Here is a 15996-nt window from a genome sequence, read left to right as displayed (position 1 = left end):
GCTAAACAGAACTGTGTACAATTGTTGGACCATATCTTCAGGGCAGCTTCAGGGTTTTCCATTTAAACTGCAGATAAGAGAAACTAAAGTGATGGCTATTTCCTGTTTCCACTTTGGGTCTTTAGTGAACAATATTGACATCATCATAATATGTTTTATGCTTTTTATTAATTTAAAAATTTTAGAATTAAACTATAGGGTATTTCAAGTTATAATTATAGCTATAGAACACAATTTAAATATTACATACCTTGACAACATCAAATTAATGGGAAAACATACAGAATTTAGGAGATAGAGGGAAAAGAGGAGAGATGGAAAGAAGTATAGGGATCCAAATTTTCTTTTCTTAAATAATGGGGATAAAGACTGATGGATATAGAAGCAGAGGATCAAATACATTATTCAATGTTAAAAAGACAACCAATAAGAGAAATATTAGTAATCTTAAGAGCTAATAACCAAAAAAATAAAAACTGTTGCAATAAAAAATAACAAAATTATAATTATCCACCAACAGCAAAATAATAACAACATATAATAAATAGAGAGGGAGTGAAGTCAGGGATAGTATAAGATAAATTTTTCAGCTTTCATGATGGGGGGTTTAACAGATAACATCTAAAGTTAATACATCATGGAAAAGAGATATAACCATATCAGAACTACAAATAAAAAAGAACTACATACTATAAAGATCACTTCTAGGGAGGAAGTGTGAGAGGTGGAGTGGAAGGTGGAAAAGATAAACTTTTTCTTTTCATTTTACAATCTTCTATACTTTTTGAACTTTCATTTCCTTATCACGTGGATCTACTATTTTTATTACATAATAAAGGCAAAACATTTCCTGATGACCGGCTTAGCATTCTATTTGCTGATATTCTCCCAAAGTGCATTCTTAATAAGGATAAAATGAACATACTCTTGAATGTAACAGGCAAAGATGCAGCAATAGCAAATAAGTGCTATAATTAATACTGCAACGAGTAGAAGCATCAGGATTCCAAACATGTCAACTGAAACATATGAAAAGAAATTATTTTAAGTTATTGGAAAACAATGACACACTAACATAAATCACATATTCCAATAAAATTTCCATTAACTCAATTACTAACATTTTAAACTAATCTGGGTTGCTAAAAAGAGGTAAAATTTGATGTCCTTTATCTCCAAATTGGTAAAATATTGGGCCACTGGCCCATTTTTTCCTCTATTTTACCTCTAAATTCATTTCAGGTAGTATCTCGACAGTTAAAATACTGATTTCTCAGGTTGCTGTTTCTCTGAAGATACATATAAATAGCAGGGGATGGTTTCACTTCATCAGACACAACCAACGCTTGCTGGGAAAGCAGATTTCTAGCCTTTGTAAATGTTGATTTGCCTGTTTTTTGTTTGTTTGTTTGTTTGTTTTTTTCTTTTCCCCTTCAGAACTATATAGCTTATCAGCCTGGTGTGCCTGTAAATGAATCTAGAAGGGCAGAATATGAAATAGGAGACAAGGGCTCCCCATTCATACTAAATATATGAAGGGATACTTGTTTATAAGCTCTTTGCTACAAACGAATGTGATTTAAATATACTTGGTAGTACCTGAAGGAAACAGAGACTTGGAGACAATTTTATCCCTGTCTTTTCACTTCGATTAAGAAAAAAATACGACAATTCGTTGTTGTAGAGTGAGTTTTCTCATAGAGTTAGGGTTCACCTGGAAAGACTTTTGTTTCAATTATTTTGAAAACTACTTAAAATGTACTAGTACATTTTCCTGCCTTGGTAAGAACCATATAACATACATTAAGTGCAACGCTGCAAATATAATTTAAAGAATCTTTGATACTTGAGATCTGTTCAGTGCTAGGGAAATATTCTGAATGGCAATTCTCAGTATAGTCTACATTAACTGAGGAAATATGAGTTGTAGTAATGCTACTGGGCTCAATATGTCTTCATCCCAAGACTAGTTACAAGAAACTCTTGGAGTTCCTACAAACATTTAAGAACACAAAAATCCCTTAACTGGATTATGGTTACTGTACATCAGGGATTTTTAGAAATGAAATTTAAAGAATCTAACAACTGGTATGGCAAAGGAACCCACAAATCAGAATGAATGCTGACTTAATATGAACCAACACTGGCTGGACACAACTAGTAAGTTTGTATGAAGGAGAAACACTGACAATCAGCCCTGGACTTGATATATTTTAATATAGGAGGTGTAATAATTTATAATCCTTACAAATGTAAAAATCAGTAGATTTTTCAATTTAATTTAAAAAAGTACCTTAAAATTAAAATAAGGACAACTTACCTCTACAGTTCAACCAAAATAAAGAACTGAGGTGACACTGAGATCGAAAACAAAATGTTTTGCAAGTATTTTCTTCACTGCACCAAAAACACTGTATTTGGGGGAAAAAAAATAAAAGCAGTATCCAAGTATAATAACCACAATCCCAGTAAATTTTTAGTAGGGATTAGTAGGAATTAAATAATCTTATTCAAGTCATAACAAATTCAGAGGGAACAAAAGTAAATATTTATATATGTATATGTGAACATATATTTATATATGTGTATACCTGTGTGTATGTGTAAACATGTGTGTATTTAACGAGAAGTAGAAATTGTCACCAGAAATATTAGGATCAAATTGTATCCAACCTCATGGAAAAGCACAATAAAGCAGTTTTCCATCTGATGTAGATTGTTTCCTATTAGAAGCAATTTTGGTTAAAAAAAAAAAAAGACAAAAATCATTAACTCTGCTTATTGACAAGAAACAGAAGGGTGCATCGAGAGAGACAAACTCTGATCTTTGAAGCCAGAGTGCTTTCCAGAGTGTTTAAATTCTGGCTTAACCCCTTAACACCTACATAACTTGAACCAGTTACTTAAACCTCTCTGAAAATGGTAGGAATGGTCCCACTTGCAGGGTTCTTCTGAGATATGGTGTTAATATACTCAAAGCAATAGTTCAATAAGTATTTAATAAATAGTATTATTATTTTATTATTGTTATTTTTCATAAATACCATTGGTAGCCTGCCCAGATCCATTTTACCAGGCCCACTCATCAAACTCCATTTGCAGCGAATGTTGGCTGCCAGTTACCTGTGGCTGTCCCTCTTCTTGGATAATTGCCTTCAGTGGATGGGGACCACCTTGCCTGTGAGGTTTCTTCCCCATCTGCCAATAACTGACTGATACGGGATTCCAAATTGTGGACACCTTTGCCTCAAGGCAGGGACAACAATGTAATGACATTTTTTTTGTCCTAGGATGCCCCACTACCACCATGGTTCAGGCTAAAGGTGGGTTTGAACTGAGACCACATCTTGGTTTGGCTTTTATCTCTGACTGGCCCTAAGCCCCTTACTCTGTCACAGGATTTTCCTGAAGAGCTGCCACTCAAGAAATCACGCACACCTGAATCCCTGTCTCAGAATCTGCATTTTGGGAATCCAACACAAGACATTATTTCACCAAGTAGTAATAAGGGCTGTAGTAGATAGTTTTGTTTTGTTTTGTTTTTTATCTCTCCAACACTCTTTCCCATTCACTTTGTCTGCAGCACCCACTCTTCTTCCGGGGATTCTTCATCTGCTACATGTAACCCTGGTGGTGCTGTCAACCAGCCTTCCTCACCCCCCCTCTTCTGGTCATTGGTGGTCAGATAATCATGTAGAAATAGGAAAGCTGAGTTCTGGACCCCTTGTTGAAGTAAGTAAAAGCAAGATACAGTGGTGAAAACCATGTGGAAAACAAGACTAGAACCTAGAAGAATCAGAAAAATGAGGACCGAGTGGTAAAAATGGCTGTTGCTTATATAGGGCTTACCATGTGACAGGCAATGTTCCCAGCCTTTTATATGCATTAATTTATTTCGTCCTCATGACAACCCTGTGAGCTAGGTGCTATAATTATGTCCACTTTAGAGATGAAGACAAAAAGGCACAGAGCAGTTAAGTGACTTATACAACAAGCTAGTAATCAGGGGAGCCTGAGTTCTAACATAAGCAGTGTGGCTCTATGCTGGTATCTAATCCTATAAGCCTTACCCCCTGATTCCTCCTAAACACCTCTTGCTATACATCTCCAGGGTAGCAGAGGTAATGATTCACCTCATTGTAAAGAACTATCCATTGGACAATGCTGCAAGTGGAGGTATATCAAAAGCCAACTTTTGTTTCACATTGCTATAGACCAAGGCCAAGTGAAGCCATTTAAGGCAAGTCTAAGACTTCATTTAGTCTGAGTAGGTCCTCCTAGATTATAGTTTAAAGACTAAAACTGCAAAGGTAGGGCCTAGATTCATGGATTACAGCTCAGGGAGATTTCTGGTTGTGGTAAATAGTTCTTAGAGTTTCAAGGAAACTTTGATTTCTCAGGAAACAAATCCATGCTATCTTGCAGGGTTTCAAGGGAGCTGAATTGCCAGAAAAACCCTAAACCCATAAGAGAGGAGCTTGTGATTACTCAACTCCTAAGCAGATTCCCAGGCCCAAGTAAAGAAATCCATAGCAAGTAAGCTCCTAAAGCAGTGCAGCCTCCAAAGCTCCCCTATTTCTCTCTCCAATGACGGCTCAGAGAATAATGGAAAAGGGAACTCCTGGCAGCAGGCTGAACCAGGGGTAGCCATATTGGTGACAAGCAATTCACTCTCTGGATAGAGAAATTCAAAAGAATATGTTATAGGCTTAGAATATATTGTAGGACTAGTTACTACGTTAGTCAATGGGAGTTTTTATTGTTACCATGCTTACTCTCTTCTACTGAATAGTGGGTCTTTGGGGATTGGTTTAATTGATTACATAGTTGAGTTGAAGGAGCATGAGGAACAACATCCAAACTTCATCAAGAGTAATGAACATCATTCTGAGTTTCTGGATTTAGAGCTAGGTGCAGAAAATGACAATGATTTGGGGTAAGTACAGTTTTAGTTCAGGGTTGATGCATTATTTTGCCAGGAGCATTTTTTAAAATATGAAGATGGAGAAAATAGAATGTGCATGTACTGAATGGCCAAAGGGTGAAATTGAGTTCTCATTCTTCTTCTGATAACCACACTCTCTTTCCTTTGTGAACCTCTTTCCCCAACACCATTTGGTACTGCAGCTGTCAATTAGCTTTGCCTCACTCCTTTCCTACTATTGGAGTGGTCCTGTGACCTGGGCAGTGGCACTCAGGGTAACCCATCCCTATGGTACAGTAACTAGTCCTGGACTGGACATGAAACCCAAACAGAGCTGATCAAAACCTTCTTTGGAATTGCATGCAGACATTGGGAAAGACCTGCTGGCAGCCACTCCCTCAGCTGCAAAGAGAATGTCCATTTGTCAGAGGAGAAAATGAGGCCAATACCCAGAGGAAGGCAGAGCCGGGAGATGAAAGGTGAGAGAGGAAATAGGAATGACATTCTTTGAGATTAAGCTGTGTATGAAACTAAGGCCACCCCTGGACTTCCCAATTTTGTTAGCCAATAAATTCCTCTTTTTATTAAATTAGTTTGAGTTGGGTTTCTGTCACTTACTACAAAAAGATTTGACTCCTACCTTATCTAAGTCTAAAATGTCTTCAAAAAGCAGATGTTCACATTGCCCAAAAGGCAGAATATAATATATTCAGCATCCCTAAACTGACAATGTATTAAGACAAATTACATGGATTTCTTCTTGTAGCTAAGGAAGATAACCCATATAAATATGAAGCCATGCTAATCTCAGCTCTTATGAGTGTGACAACTGAGAAGCTAACTAAAAAACTTTGTGGGTGATGGTTAATATTGCTCCATAGAAAAATTAGAGCACTAATTTTAGTATAGAACTTCATTTTAATATGCATATATGGACATTAAAATTGCTAATTTTATAAGTAAATACCATTAAAATGAAAATATGCAGGACAGGGGAAGGTACATAATGTTTAGTGATTTTTTTTAACACTGTATAAAACAAACAGATTAATGTTAAACTGGTCAAGAAATAGAACATAAGCGTTACTGGGCAAAGGGGGATTTTAAAGTAGTAGATATTGAGAAGATAAAAAGCGTTTACTAGGTATTTAGGTGCAAAAGCTAGACACAGCAGAGGTTACACATATGCATAAAGCACTGTTTTTTGCTTTTTAGAGGGTGACAACTTAATTGGCAAGAAATATATTTACATTATATAACCAAAATGAATATCTACAAGAAAGTATATTATAATTTTAAAATGAGTGGAACAGATGTAAAATGTAACATGAATTCAGAAGAAAAAGTATTGATTTCTAGTTGGAATGTGTAGATAAGATTTCTTTCAGGAAACATGCATAACTTGGCCTGGGCCTTGAGGAATAGGTAATATCTGTACATGACAGGAAAGCCCCTTAGATGCAGAGACTAGGTAGAGTGAAAGAACAGGAGTGACAATCCCATGTGGAGTTTTGTGAAATAATTTGGAAAGGTAAATTTCTCTCAGACTGTGATGGATTTTGAATGGCAGACTAAGGAATTTGTATTTATCATAACAATAGGGATTCAACGGAATTATTTTGAGCTAAAATGTGACATGATGGGAGAGCTATTTTAAGATAATGAATAAGGCACCAGGAGGGATTGGAGGGACTTGGGTAGGAAGTTGAAGATTGTTCCAGTCAAAAAAAAAAAAATTAAAAATAGAAAGATTGACAGGACTTTGTGAATCACATATGGAGGAAAAGGAAAAGAAAGCAGCCCAAGATTTCTAAAATTATAGGTTTCAGGGAATGTTACCAGAAATAAACAAAGTCAATAAAATAAGCGTCCTTGGAGAAGGCAAAATGATAAATTTAGTTATGAAAATTTTGAGTTTGAAGTGATAGAAAACTATCCAGATAGAAATGCCAATCAAGCAACTGTGAGTGTGACCCTAAGTCTCAGGGAGCTATTAGGTCTAAGCATAGGAATCTGGAATTTCTTTTATGGGCAGGTAATGGTGGAGCCATGGTAGTGGGTGAGATAGCACAAGGGTGAGAACACAGTATTAAGAAATGCCCTTGTTTAGACAGTATGAGGAAGAGAGGTTGGTAAAGGAGAGAGTGGTGAAGGGGAGAGCTAGAGCAGTGTAACATGAAGATCACCAAGAAAGGAGCAAGTTTCCAGAAGAGTAAGTGACTAACTTGAAAAGATCATTGGGTTTGGTTATGGAGAGTCTTTTGTAATCTCTGAATCAGTTTGCTAAAATTAAGTCAGAGTGTGTAATAACAAAGCAAAGGTTGAATAAGTACTTTAGTACAAAGGTTTTGATTTGTGAATTTTGTCTGAACTCAGAAAGGAAGGAGCCAATGCAGAGAAAAAGACTGAATTTATTGCAGAGGGAACAAAAAAAAAAAAGAGAAAGGTTCTGAATTTGTGAATATGCATATATTTTTGAGTGTGATGCATTCATTGAAGCTAAGGTTAAGGGATTTGCCTTGGAAAAAAGAGACTGCTTGAGGGGAAAAGAAAATGTAAGAGAAAAAACATTGAGTTGGTAAAGAAGAAAAATGAGGGAATTTGAACTCAGAGATGACCTTAAACTTCTCAAGGAAAATCAAAACTCTAAAAGGAAGTTCATGCCAAAGGTAGATAAAGTGTTGGGAAAAGTTGCCATGGAGAGTATTTCATGATACTGGTTCTCCACCATTTTTTCAGCTGAGAAACTCTTGATAGGTGCAACCCACAGCTGAGAAACTCTTGATAGGTGCAACCCACATGTTCACTGACATATTAATATTTGGACCCATGATTCTGCCACCCAATACCCCAACACACACACACACAATTTTTCAGAGAAGTAAAGTAAATAACAAAGTGGGCATCTGAGGGGTGTGATGTGTGACATTTATAAATGCCTATGAGTAATGGTAATTCCGTATAAACTGGGCAATAGGTGAACTAGGCTACGAGAAATACAAAAATCCCTTTTGGTTTGCTATAACTTCTCTCTCAACCAAAAAACCTATATCAAGATGTAATGAGTAAGAAAGATAGATTTTTTGTTGGGAGAGAAATGGTGCATTTAATTGCACTTAAAAAAATAAATCAGAGGAAAACTAGAATTTGCTCTAAGGTTTTTTTTTTAAGTCAATTGAAAAATTCAGCCTTTTAATTCTCAACAAAACAATTTATGACAAATCTTAACATTAAGACATCATGAGTGACAACTATTATTCTAGGGATTCAACAATGATGAATAATATTACTTACGAATAGCAATGAAAGTTCAGGTAAAGGAACTTTTAGCCCTTTTAGTTACTTTGGTTTTTTGAAACATTATTTTTAATGGAAGGGAAGATATCAAAAAAATATGTTTTTCATATGCTGTGTTTGTGAGGGGTGTGTGTGTGTGTGTGTGTGTGTGTGTGTGTGTGTGTGTGTGTCTTGGGGGGAGGTACTATTGTAAATGGGTTACCTTTCTTGGTAAGAATGTATCCTAAGTCTAGGAAAGCTAATCCCACACTAATGAAGAACAAAGAAATATTCAAGACAAGATATGAAGTTAAGAAGGGCATGAGAAAGAGTGGTATAAATAATTTTTCTAAGTCAAAAGGCATTAACTGGGAGAATCCCAGGCAAATCAGGACATATGGTCATCCTCCTTATAGCCCACAGAGAAACTCAAATGTTCTTGGTTACTTCATGTATTGCCATCTATAAAGTTGGCAATTGCTCTGAAGCATGGGAGATGTCAGACCCTGTCACTGACAGCTTTGTGTTCTTCTGATTTCCTGGGAATGTTAAGGGATCTTTCTCCAAAGTATGATACCCTAATTTTATGTTGATCAAGTAGAATTATCCCATAGTTTATTTCTATGAGATACTGAGAGTATTTTTAAAATTATACTCAAATACACATATCCCCAGTAGTCCCATAATGACTTATCTTTGGAAATTCTATAAGAAAAAATTCTCTACCTCAATATTTTATAGAGTATGTTGAATGTAATTTAACCTCCTTCCAATGACTCAAGAGTCACTTCAATTCAATAGTTACTGAATGCTTGTTACATTCTGGAATATGTGTGCTATGTTATAGATGCAAAGATGAATAAAACTCAGATCCCCAACCTCAGGGAACTAAGAATAGGAGGGGGAAGTGAACATGCAAATAATTTGTATGACATGTGTCACAACTTTAAAAATGTACAAGTTCAAGATGCAAAACAGAGATATAGGAACAGGAGCCGATATTCTTCCTCTAAGAGGGAAGAGCAATAGGTAAGGATGGGTAAGAATGCTAGTAACTTTATGTTTGGGGAGGTGATTTTTACTCCAAGAGCCTCTACTTTTATCTATAAAACCAAAGACAAAGTCGTCTATTGAGACTGAGGGGATGAGGGATAATATCAGAACTTTAAAGACAATAATGAAGTTTTGGAATTGCTATTATGGGAAATTTTAGGAAGTGCTGCTAACCAAAGATAAGTAATGGATAGTTGTTTTCTGCACTCAGATGAGACCAGAAATTAATTTGTAATTGCACTAATGCAATCTTGGATGCAACATGCTTGAGTGGCAATCAGCTATGAAAAGGTAGTCATAAGGACCCATCAGGTCTGGGGAATGTAGATCCAGCACAATTAAAGATGAGAGAGAGTTTTTGCAAGCCTCAGTGAAAGAATGGATCTAGGCAAGAATCATCATTGGCTGCTAAAATCACAAAATCTTAGAGAACAGACTTTATATGCCTCCTAATGGAAGTCCTCAGTATGAAGCATTTCTGGCAAAAACTTAAACTTTAATCTGATCAAATCTCCATATAAAACTACCAGTTTACAGAAACAGAAGAACAGGCAACAGAGGAACATATTAAAGTACATTATGGGATACAGCTAGCAAAATCCAGACTGTGGGAGACCCAACAGGACAAGCAAACCAAATTCTGCAACAAATAAAATGCAGTAAAAATAAAAGAGAGGAAGAAGGATCATACAGAACAAAAAGACATTTAAGGGATTTATCAGCCAATGCAATGTATGGACCTTATTAGGGTCCTGATTCCCAAACAAACTTTTTAAAAATTATGGGCAACAAAGACCATGGTGTTGTGGTGGTTGGTTATGGCTTTGAAGGAATAGATTCAAATAACATTAACTATTGGTTTGTTAAAAATAGTTGGGGTACATATTGGGGTATGAAGAGACATTTAAAGATGGCCAAAGACCAGAACAAGCACTGCGGAATTGCCACAGCAGCCTGCTATTCTACAATGTTACCTGATGTGTGCTGAAACACTTGAGGATGGCGTATCAGAGGAATTTTACTTTAAAACTTACTAACCCTTGTTACATGGGATAAAACGCATTGTTGTGAATCCAAGATACGATTTGAATTCTGTGACATTTTTACAATGGTAAAATGTCACCACTACTTTAATTATTGCTGTAAACAGCTTTGTAATATTGACTCATTGCTAAATGCTAAGACTTGAATTTTCATTTTTTAAAGTTTTACATTTTTAAATAAAAATTTCAATGAAACAACAAGAGAAAGGTGAATATTGCCTGGATTCTTGTTATGGTTAATTTTTAGGTATGATAATGGTAATTTGTAATATTTTAAAATAAAATATTATAGATTTTTTCTAAAGATATACAAATATATGGAAATATTTATAGATAAATATGGAAATATTTATAGATAAAATTATATGGTATCCATATCATTATTTGAGTCAAAATAATCCATGTTGTTGGGGAGAGGCATATATGAAACAAGGTTGGCCAGACAGATAGTGGGCATATAAAGTTTCATTATATATTTGAAAATTTCCACTGTAAAACATTTAACAATAAAAAATGGTACAAAAATATTCCACTCAAGTAAGCAGCCATGAGAGTTCACAAGAAGGAAGTGAGTTCACAGGAGAAGGCTAATAAGCTGAAGGAAAAAATGAGGGGTTAAAGGACTGAAAGACAGTCTTGTTGGGGTCTAGGAGTATGTACAACGTGAGTAAGGGAATGTGAATTTGCCATTGTAGATTGTGATGGGGTGGTCATGGAAGTGAGTTCTTAATGCACAGGGATGAAGAAGTAAGGACACTGTGAAACCGGGTGTGTCTTTGCCACCACGATGGATGTAGAAAGCACGTAATGCATGACAGGAATTGGGAGAAGTCCATGAGCCAGGAGCCCAGGACCCCATTAAAGGGGAGGAGTGACCTGGGGGAAGATATGTAAAGCCATAGAGGGCAGTATATCTGGAGCACTATAAAAGATACCAATTATTAGAGTCTGTCCTATTCTAATTAGTGATTTCATGTCTCTGTCTTTGATATTGTCAGTTCTCCAACACTTGGTTAGAGTAGAATGGTTTTGTGACGATTGCTACAGAGTTCTCTGTGGTACAAAAACACCATTTCCCTCATTCATTACAGCATTTCTGTTTTCTTCCAGAACTGAAGTGAAGCATGATGAGTTCAGATACCTAATCTTCAAAGGAGACCTTAGCTACACTGTGGTTAAGAAGCTGTGTGGCATCCTTTCTAATCTTTAGGGATTAGAAGCGGCAAGAGAATTTTCACTGCATCTCAAAAGGTTTATCTTTTCCCTTACAAAAAATTCTTAACAAAATTTCAGCCGACTTATTTATTTCTCAAGCAAAAAATATATTGTTTTTTAAAGGATAATTTTCCCTGGGGGAAGTATAGGTTTGTACTAAATTATTTCCATCATTTATTTCTAGATCCTCAAAGAATTATTTGAAATGCAAAAAATACATCCTGTTATTAGTCATTCCTAACATCAAAACATTGTGTAAAACAAAGTTTAGCATATCTTTTAGACTGCATCAGGAGATTGTGTGACTTTATAACATTTCCAAGACAATGTCCTTAACTTACCCCTCTTTTTTCTATGCACGAGTTACACTTTTTCTTTTCAGCACATTCTACAAGAAAAGAAATTAAGTACAAAAATGTAAATCCAAAGCCTATTTATTACTAGTTTTATATAAATCTGCATTTCATTTATTCATTCCTGTTTCAAGCCATACTCATCCACAGCCCAGTATTTTACTAAATTATTTTCGTGTATCAGACACTTCTCTCACCTTACTATTTAAATTCTAACTCCTTGTTTATTTTCTCCTGTTACTTGGAAAAACATGAAATGGTATTATCCAGCTTTGGTTAGCCAACCAAGTTCCAAAAAACATCTGCCAAAAAACAAAAAGGGAAACAAATCGGCAATACTTGGAAAAACATGAAATGGTATTATCCAGCTTTGGTTAGCCAACCAAGTTCCAAAAAACATCTGCCAAAAAACAAAAAGGGAAACAAATCGGCAATATCACCGAATATTTAAAACACTATATTTTAAAATACTCTTTTAGGAACTCCTTGGTTATTCAGCATGGTTTTACCAAGATATTCCTGGTTAATTAATTAGCCCTTTAAATGTTAAAAACAACAACAACAAAACCCAATCCTGTTTTGCTACAAAGCTTTAAAAACTTCCTCCAATTAAGGATTTTCATTCTTTTTGTTTGTGAAGAAAATAAACAGTATGATTTATATTTGAAAGTTCTGGACTGAAAAATATAAGCTTGTAAAAAAGTATTTCAATGATTCATTTTATTTCTTGAATAACTTCATAAAGCAAATAGGTCCTGGAAGTAATACTGTAGTTGTTTTGTGATATAGTAACAATAAAGTCGGTCTCTATATATTTTGGGGACAGAGTTCACAGGCAATGTGGGACAGGTTAGACTTTTTAATTCAAAATTGATTTGATGCAGATCTGACTTGGCTGAGAAAAAACTTATAACCCAGTTTTTCAAACTAAGTCCTACTAAATGTTATTTCCTCCTATTCAAATGTATTCTTGAAGTCCCTAAGGGAAGGTTAAATGGAGGAAAAGGCAAGGCAAGTAGGAAAGTTTCTATTACTTCATTTACGTCCCAGACAGCCAACCTCAGGCTTATCACAACTGGTCATTTCGTGAGACCGGAGTAGGGAAAAATGGTTCATGACATGGCCTCTATTTTCCAAACTACTCGTTTCTCACAGCTTTATAGAAATATAATACTTTAAATTTTTTTAATAAAATATTTTATCCTTTTTCTCATTAGAGAAGTTATAGGTTTACAGAAAATTCTTGTGGAATACAGAGTTCCCATATACCCACCCCCAATATTAATCTTTTGCTTTATTATGGTAACTTTGATACAGTTGATTAGAGCATATTATAATTGTACTATTAACAATAGTCTATAGTTTACATTTGGGTCCACTGTTTGTACTATACAATCCTATGGCTATTTTTAAATTTAAATTTTTAAAATCCTAGTAACATACACCACCTAAAATTTTCCATTTAACCACGTTCAGAGAAATTCAGTGGTACAGTCACATGTTGTGTTGCCATCACCACCATCCATTACCAAAATTTTCCATCACTCCAAGCAAAAATTCTATGCCAATTAAGCATTAACTCCCCATTCCCTGTAATCTAGTTTTTGATTCTATGAATTTGCTTATTCTAATTATTTCATATCAGTGAGATCATGCAATATTTGTCCTTTTATGTCAAGTGTATTACACTCAACATGATTTTTCAAGATTCATTCACATCGTTGCATGTTATCAGAACTTTGTTCCTTTTCACTAGCTGGATAATATTCCATGTATATACCACATTTTGTTTATCCATATGTCTGCTTTGACTTCGGTTGCTTCCATCTTCTGAAAATTGTGAATAATGCTGCTATGAACAACAGTATGCAAATAAATGTACAAGTCCCTCCTTTCAATTCTTTTGGGTACATACCTAGAAGTAGGATTGCCAGTCGTATGGTAGTTCCATACTAAACTTTCTGAAGAACTGCCAAATGGCAGTTTGAACCTTTTACAGCCCCACCAACAATCAATTAGTGTTCCTGTTTCTCCACATCCTCTCCAATACTTGTTATATTTCATTTTTTTAATGGTAGCCATTCTAGTAGGTGTGAAATGGTATTTCATTGTGTTTTTTTATTCATATTTATTGAGATATATTTATATACCATGCAGTCATACAAAGCATACATTCAGTTGTTTACAGTACCATTATATAGTTGTGCATTCAGCACCAAAATTAATTTTTGACATTTTCATTACCACACACACAAAATAATAAGAATAGCTTTCTGAAGAAGATGACTCAAGACCGGCCATCTCTTGCTGTGCACGAGGCCCTGAAGTAGTGCTTTCCCATGGTGGAGGTGCAGCATGGCTTGTGGCAAAGCAGGCTGAGGGACTGCCAGCCCCTCCTGGCTTCCCTTAGCAACTTGGCAGAGCAACTGCAAGTGGCTTAGAATCTGCGATTTAACGATGTGCCCTCACTTTGGGCCTTCCCAGACTTGAAGGAGCGGCTGAGGTGCAAGCAGCTGGAGGCTGGTGACACTGCCCTGGACAAGCTAGGGGAGTAGATAGCCACCCTCCTCAAGGTGTGTGACACAGTCAGTAGTCACGTGGAGCAAGTGTTTCAGGTCTAGGAGCAGCATGCAGACAAAACTGGCATTGATGCTGTCCTGCAGCCTTCAGCTGTGAGCGCCTCTCTGGCTGACATGTTGGAATGGTTGCATGATACTGAGAGACATTATCGGAATTCCTACCTGAAGAGAAAGTACCTTTTCACCTCAATCCAGTGGGGAGACTTGGCAAACATTCAAGCTTTGCCCAAGGCCTGGACCAAATTTCAGAAGATGAGCACCAAGAATTTGTACAAGATATACTATTGAATGTTTCCTTCTTCCTGGAAGAGTGAAGAAGCTGTGTGTGTCCATCTGGAGAGCACAGTCGAAGACTGACAATGCTGAAGTCTGATATTCCTGAAGGAATGTCAGTATTGCAACCTGATATATTTGGAATATCAATGCCTAGAATTGAAGGACTGGCTCTTGGAAGGATTGGTACTATGTGTTTCTGATGTTGGGACTTCTTCATGCCAGCTCATGCCTGAGAGTACATGGGCCACCCGTTACCCTTTCCTTAGACTCAGAGAAGTGGATGGAGGCAGAGAGAAAGCAGGAAAGGCAATGCTGAAGAATCCCAATGCAGAAGCAACAGCAGCAGAAGTGGTAGAGAAGGGAAGGCTGGGAGATAAACAGTGGGACTGCAGAGTTGGGATCACCCTTAGCGTCATCCAGAGCACTGAGCCTGGATGGCACCAGATCCAGGTTTCATTCATCTGTTCATCTATTTGTGTCAATACCTGGCTCCTTGAAGAAAGACAAAGAGGTTCTGGTGATTTAAAGAAATAAGGGTGATGTTGATCGAAAACAAGTATTTTTTTTACCTACTGCAGTAGCTCCTTATTAGGCCAATTTCAGTTTCCAGAGCTTACCACCAGGGGGAGATGACACAGCATGAATTATTCTGTATGCTTTGTCTTTGAAAAGTGTTCACCTATTGCTGTTATTTATCTGAGAGTAAGTAATTAGGGTCATATTACTGAGAAAGAAGGCTTTTCTTTCAGCCTGTGGTTTTAAACTAGGATAGTTTAACTCCTAAGCTGACAATTTTTTTTTTTTGCCCAAAGCTGGCAACTGACTTGCCACGTTCCTCTGAGCTTGGAGTAGCTGAGTGGGTGAGAGAATACCAGCTCAGTCAGGCACTCAGGGTTACATTTCTGAGGCCCAGTGCTCGACGCTCTATCAGCTTCCCAGGATTGTTGTAAAAATCTGGGTCATTGGATGTAAGGGGGCTTAATAAAGAGTCTATATATTTTTCAAAATGGAAAAAAAAAAATAATAAGAAGAAGAAGAATAAAGATAAAAATGAAAAAGAACAATTAAACACTGGGTGCCCTTTTTTTTTTCTTCCCCCATTTTTCTACTCATCCATCCATAAACTAGACAAAGGGGAGTGTGGTCCATATGGCTTTCCCAATCACATTGTCACCCTCATAAGCTACATTTTTATACAATCGTCTTCAAGATTCATGGGTTCTGGGTTGTAGTTTGATAGTTCCAGGTATTTACTGCTAGCTATTCCAATTCATTAG

General features: G+C 36.3%; 1 protein-coding gene and 1 pseudogene across 2 annotated transcripts in view; one reads left to right on the top strand and one right to left on the bottom strand.

The window, feature by feature from the left end:
- PTTG1IP2 (PTTG1IP family member 2) overlaps positions 1-15996 on the bottom strand; it is a 76039-nt gene that overhangs the window by 28136 nt on the left and 31907 nt on the right. For both annotated transcript variants that reach the window (XR_005217135.1, XM_037837484.1), the window contains exons 2-4: positions 11853-11899; positions 2321-2411; positions 926-1019 (exon numbers count right to left, since the gene is read on the bottom strand). Coding sequence is in view for 1 of the 2 variants with exons in the window: in XM_037837484.1 (XP_037693412.1) it covers positions 926-1019; positions 2321-2411; positions 11853-11899 (232 nt within the window). In the remaining variant the exon portion in view is untranslated. The remainder of the gene's footprint in view (positions 1-925; positions 1020-2320; positions 2412-11852; positions 11900-15996) is intronic.
- On the top strand, positions 14147-14757 carry LOC119534942 (annotated as a pseudogene).

The sequence above is a fragment of the Choloepus didactylus genome, chromosome 5 (genome assembly GCF_015220235.1).
Source record: "Choloepus didactylus isolate mChoDid1 chromosome 5, mChoDid1.pri, whole genome shotgun sequence".
Classification (NCBI taxonomy): domain Eukaryota; kingdom Metazoa; phylum Chordata; class Mammalia; order Pilosa; family Megalonychidae; genus Choloepus; species Choloepus didactylus.
This window is presented reverse-complemented; position numbering and strand designations above follow the sequence as displayed.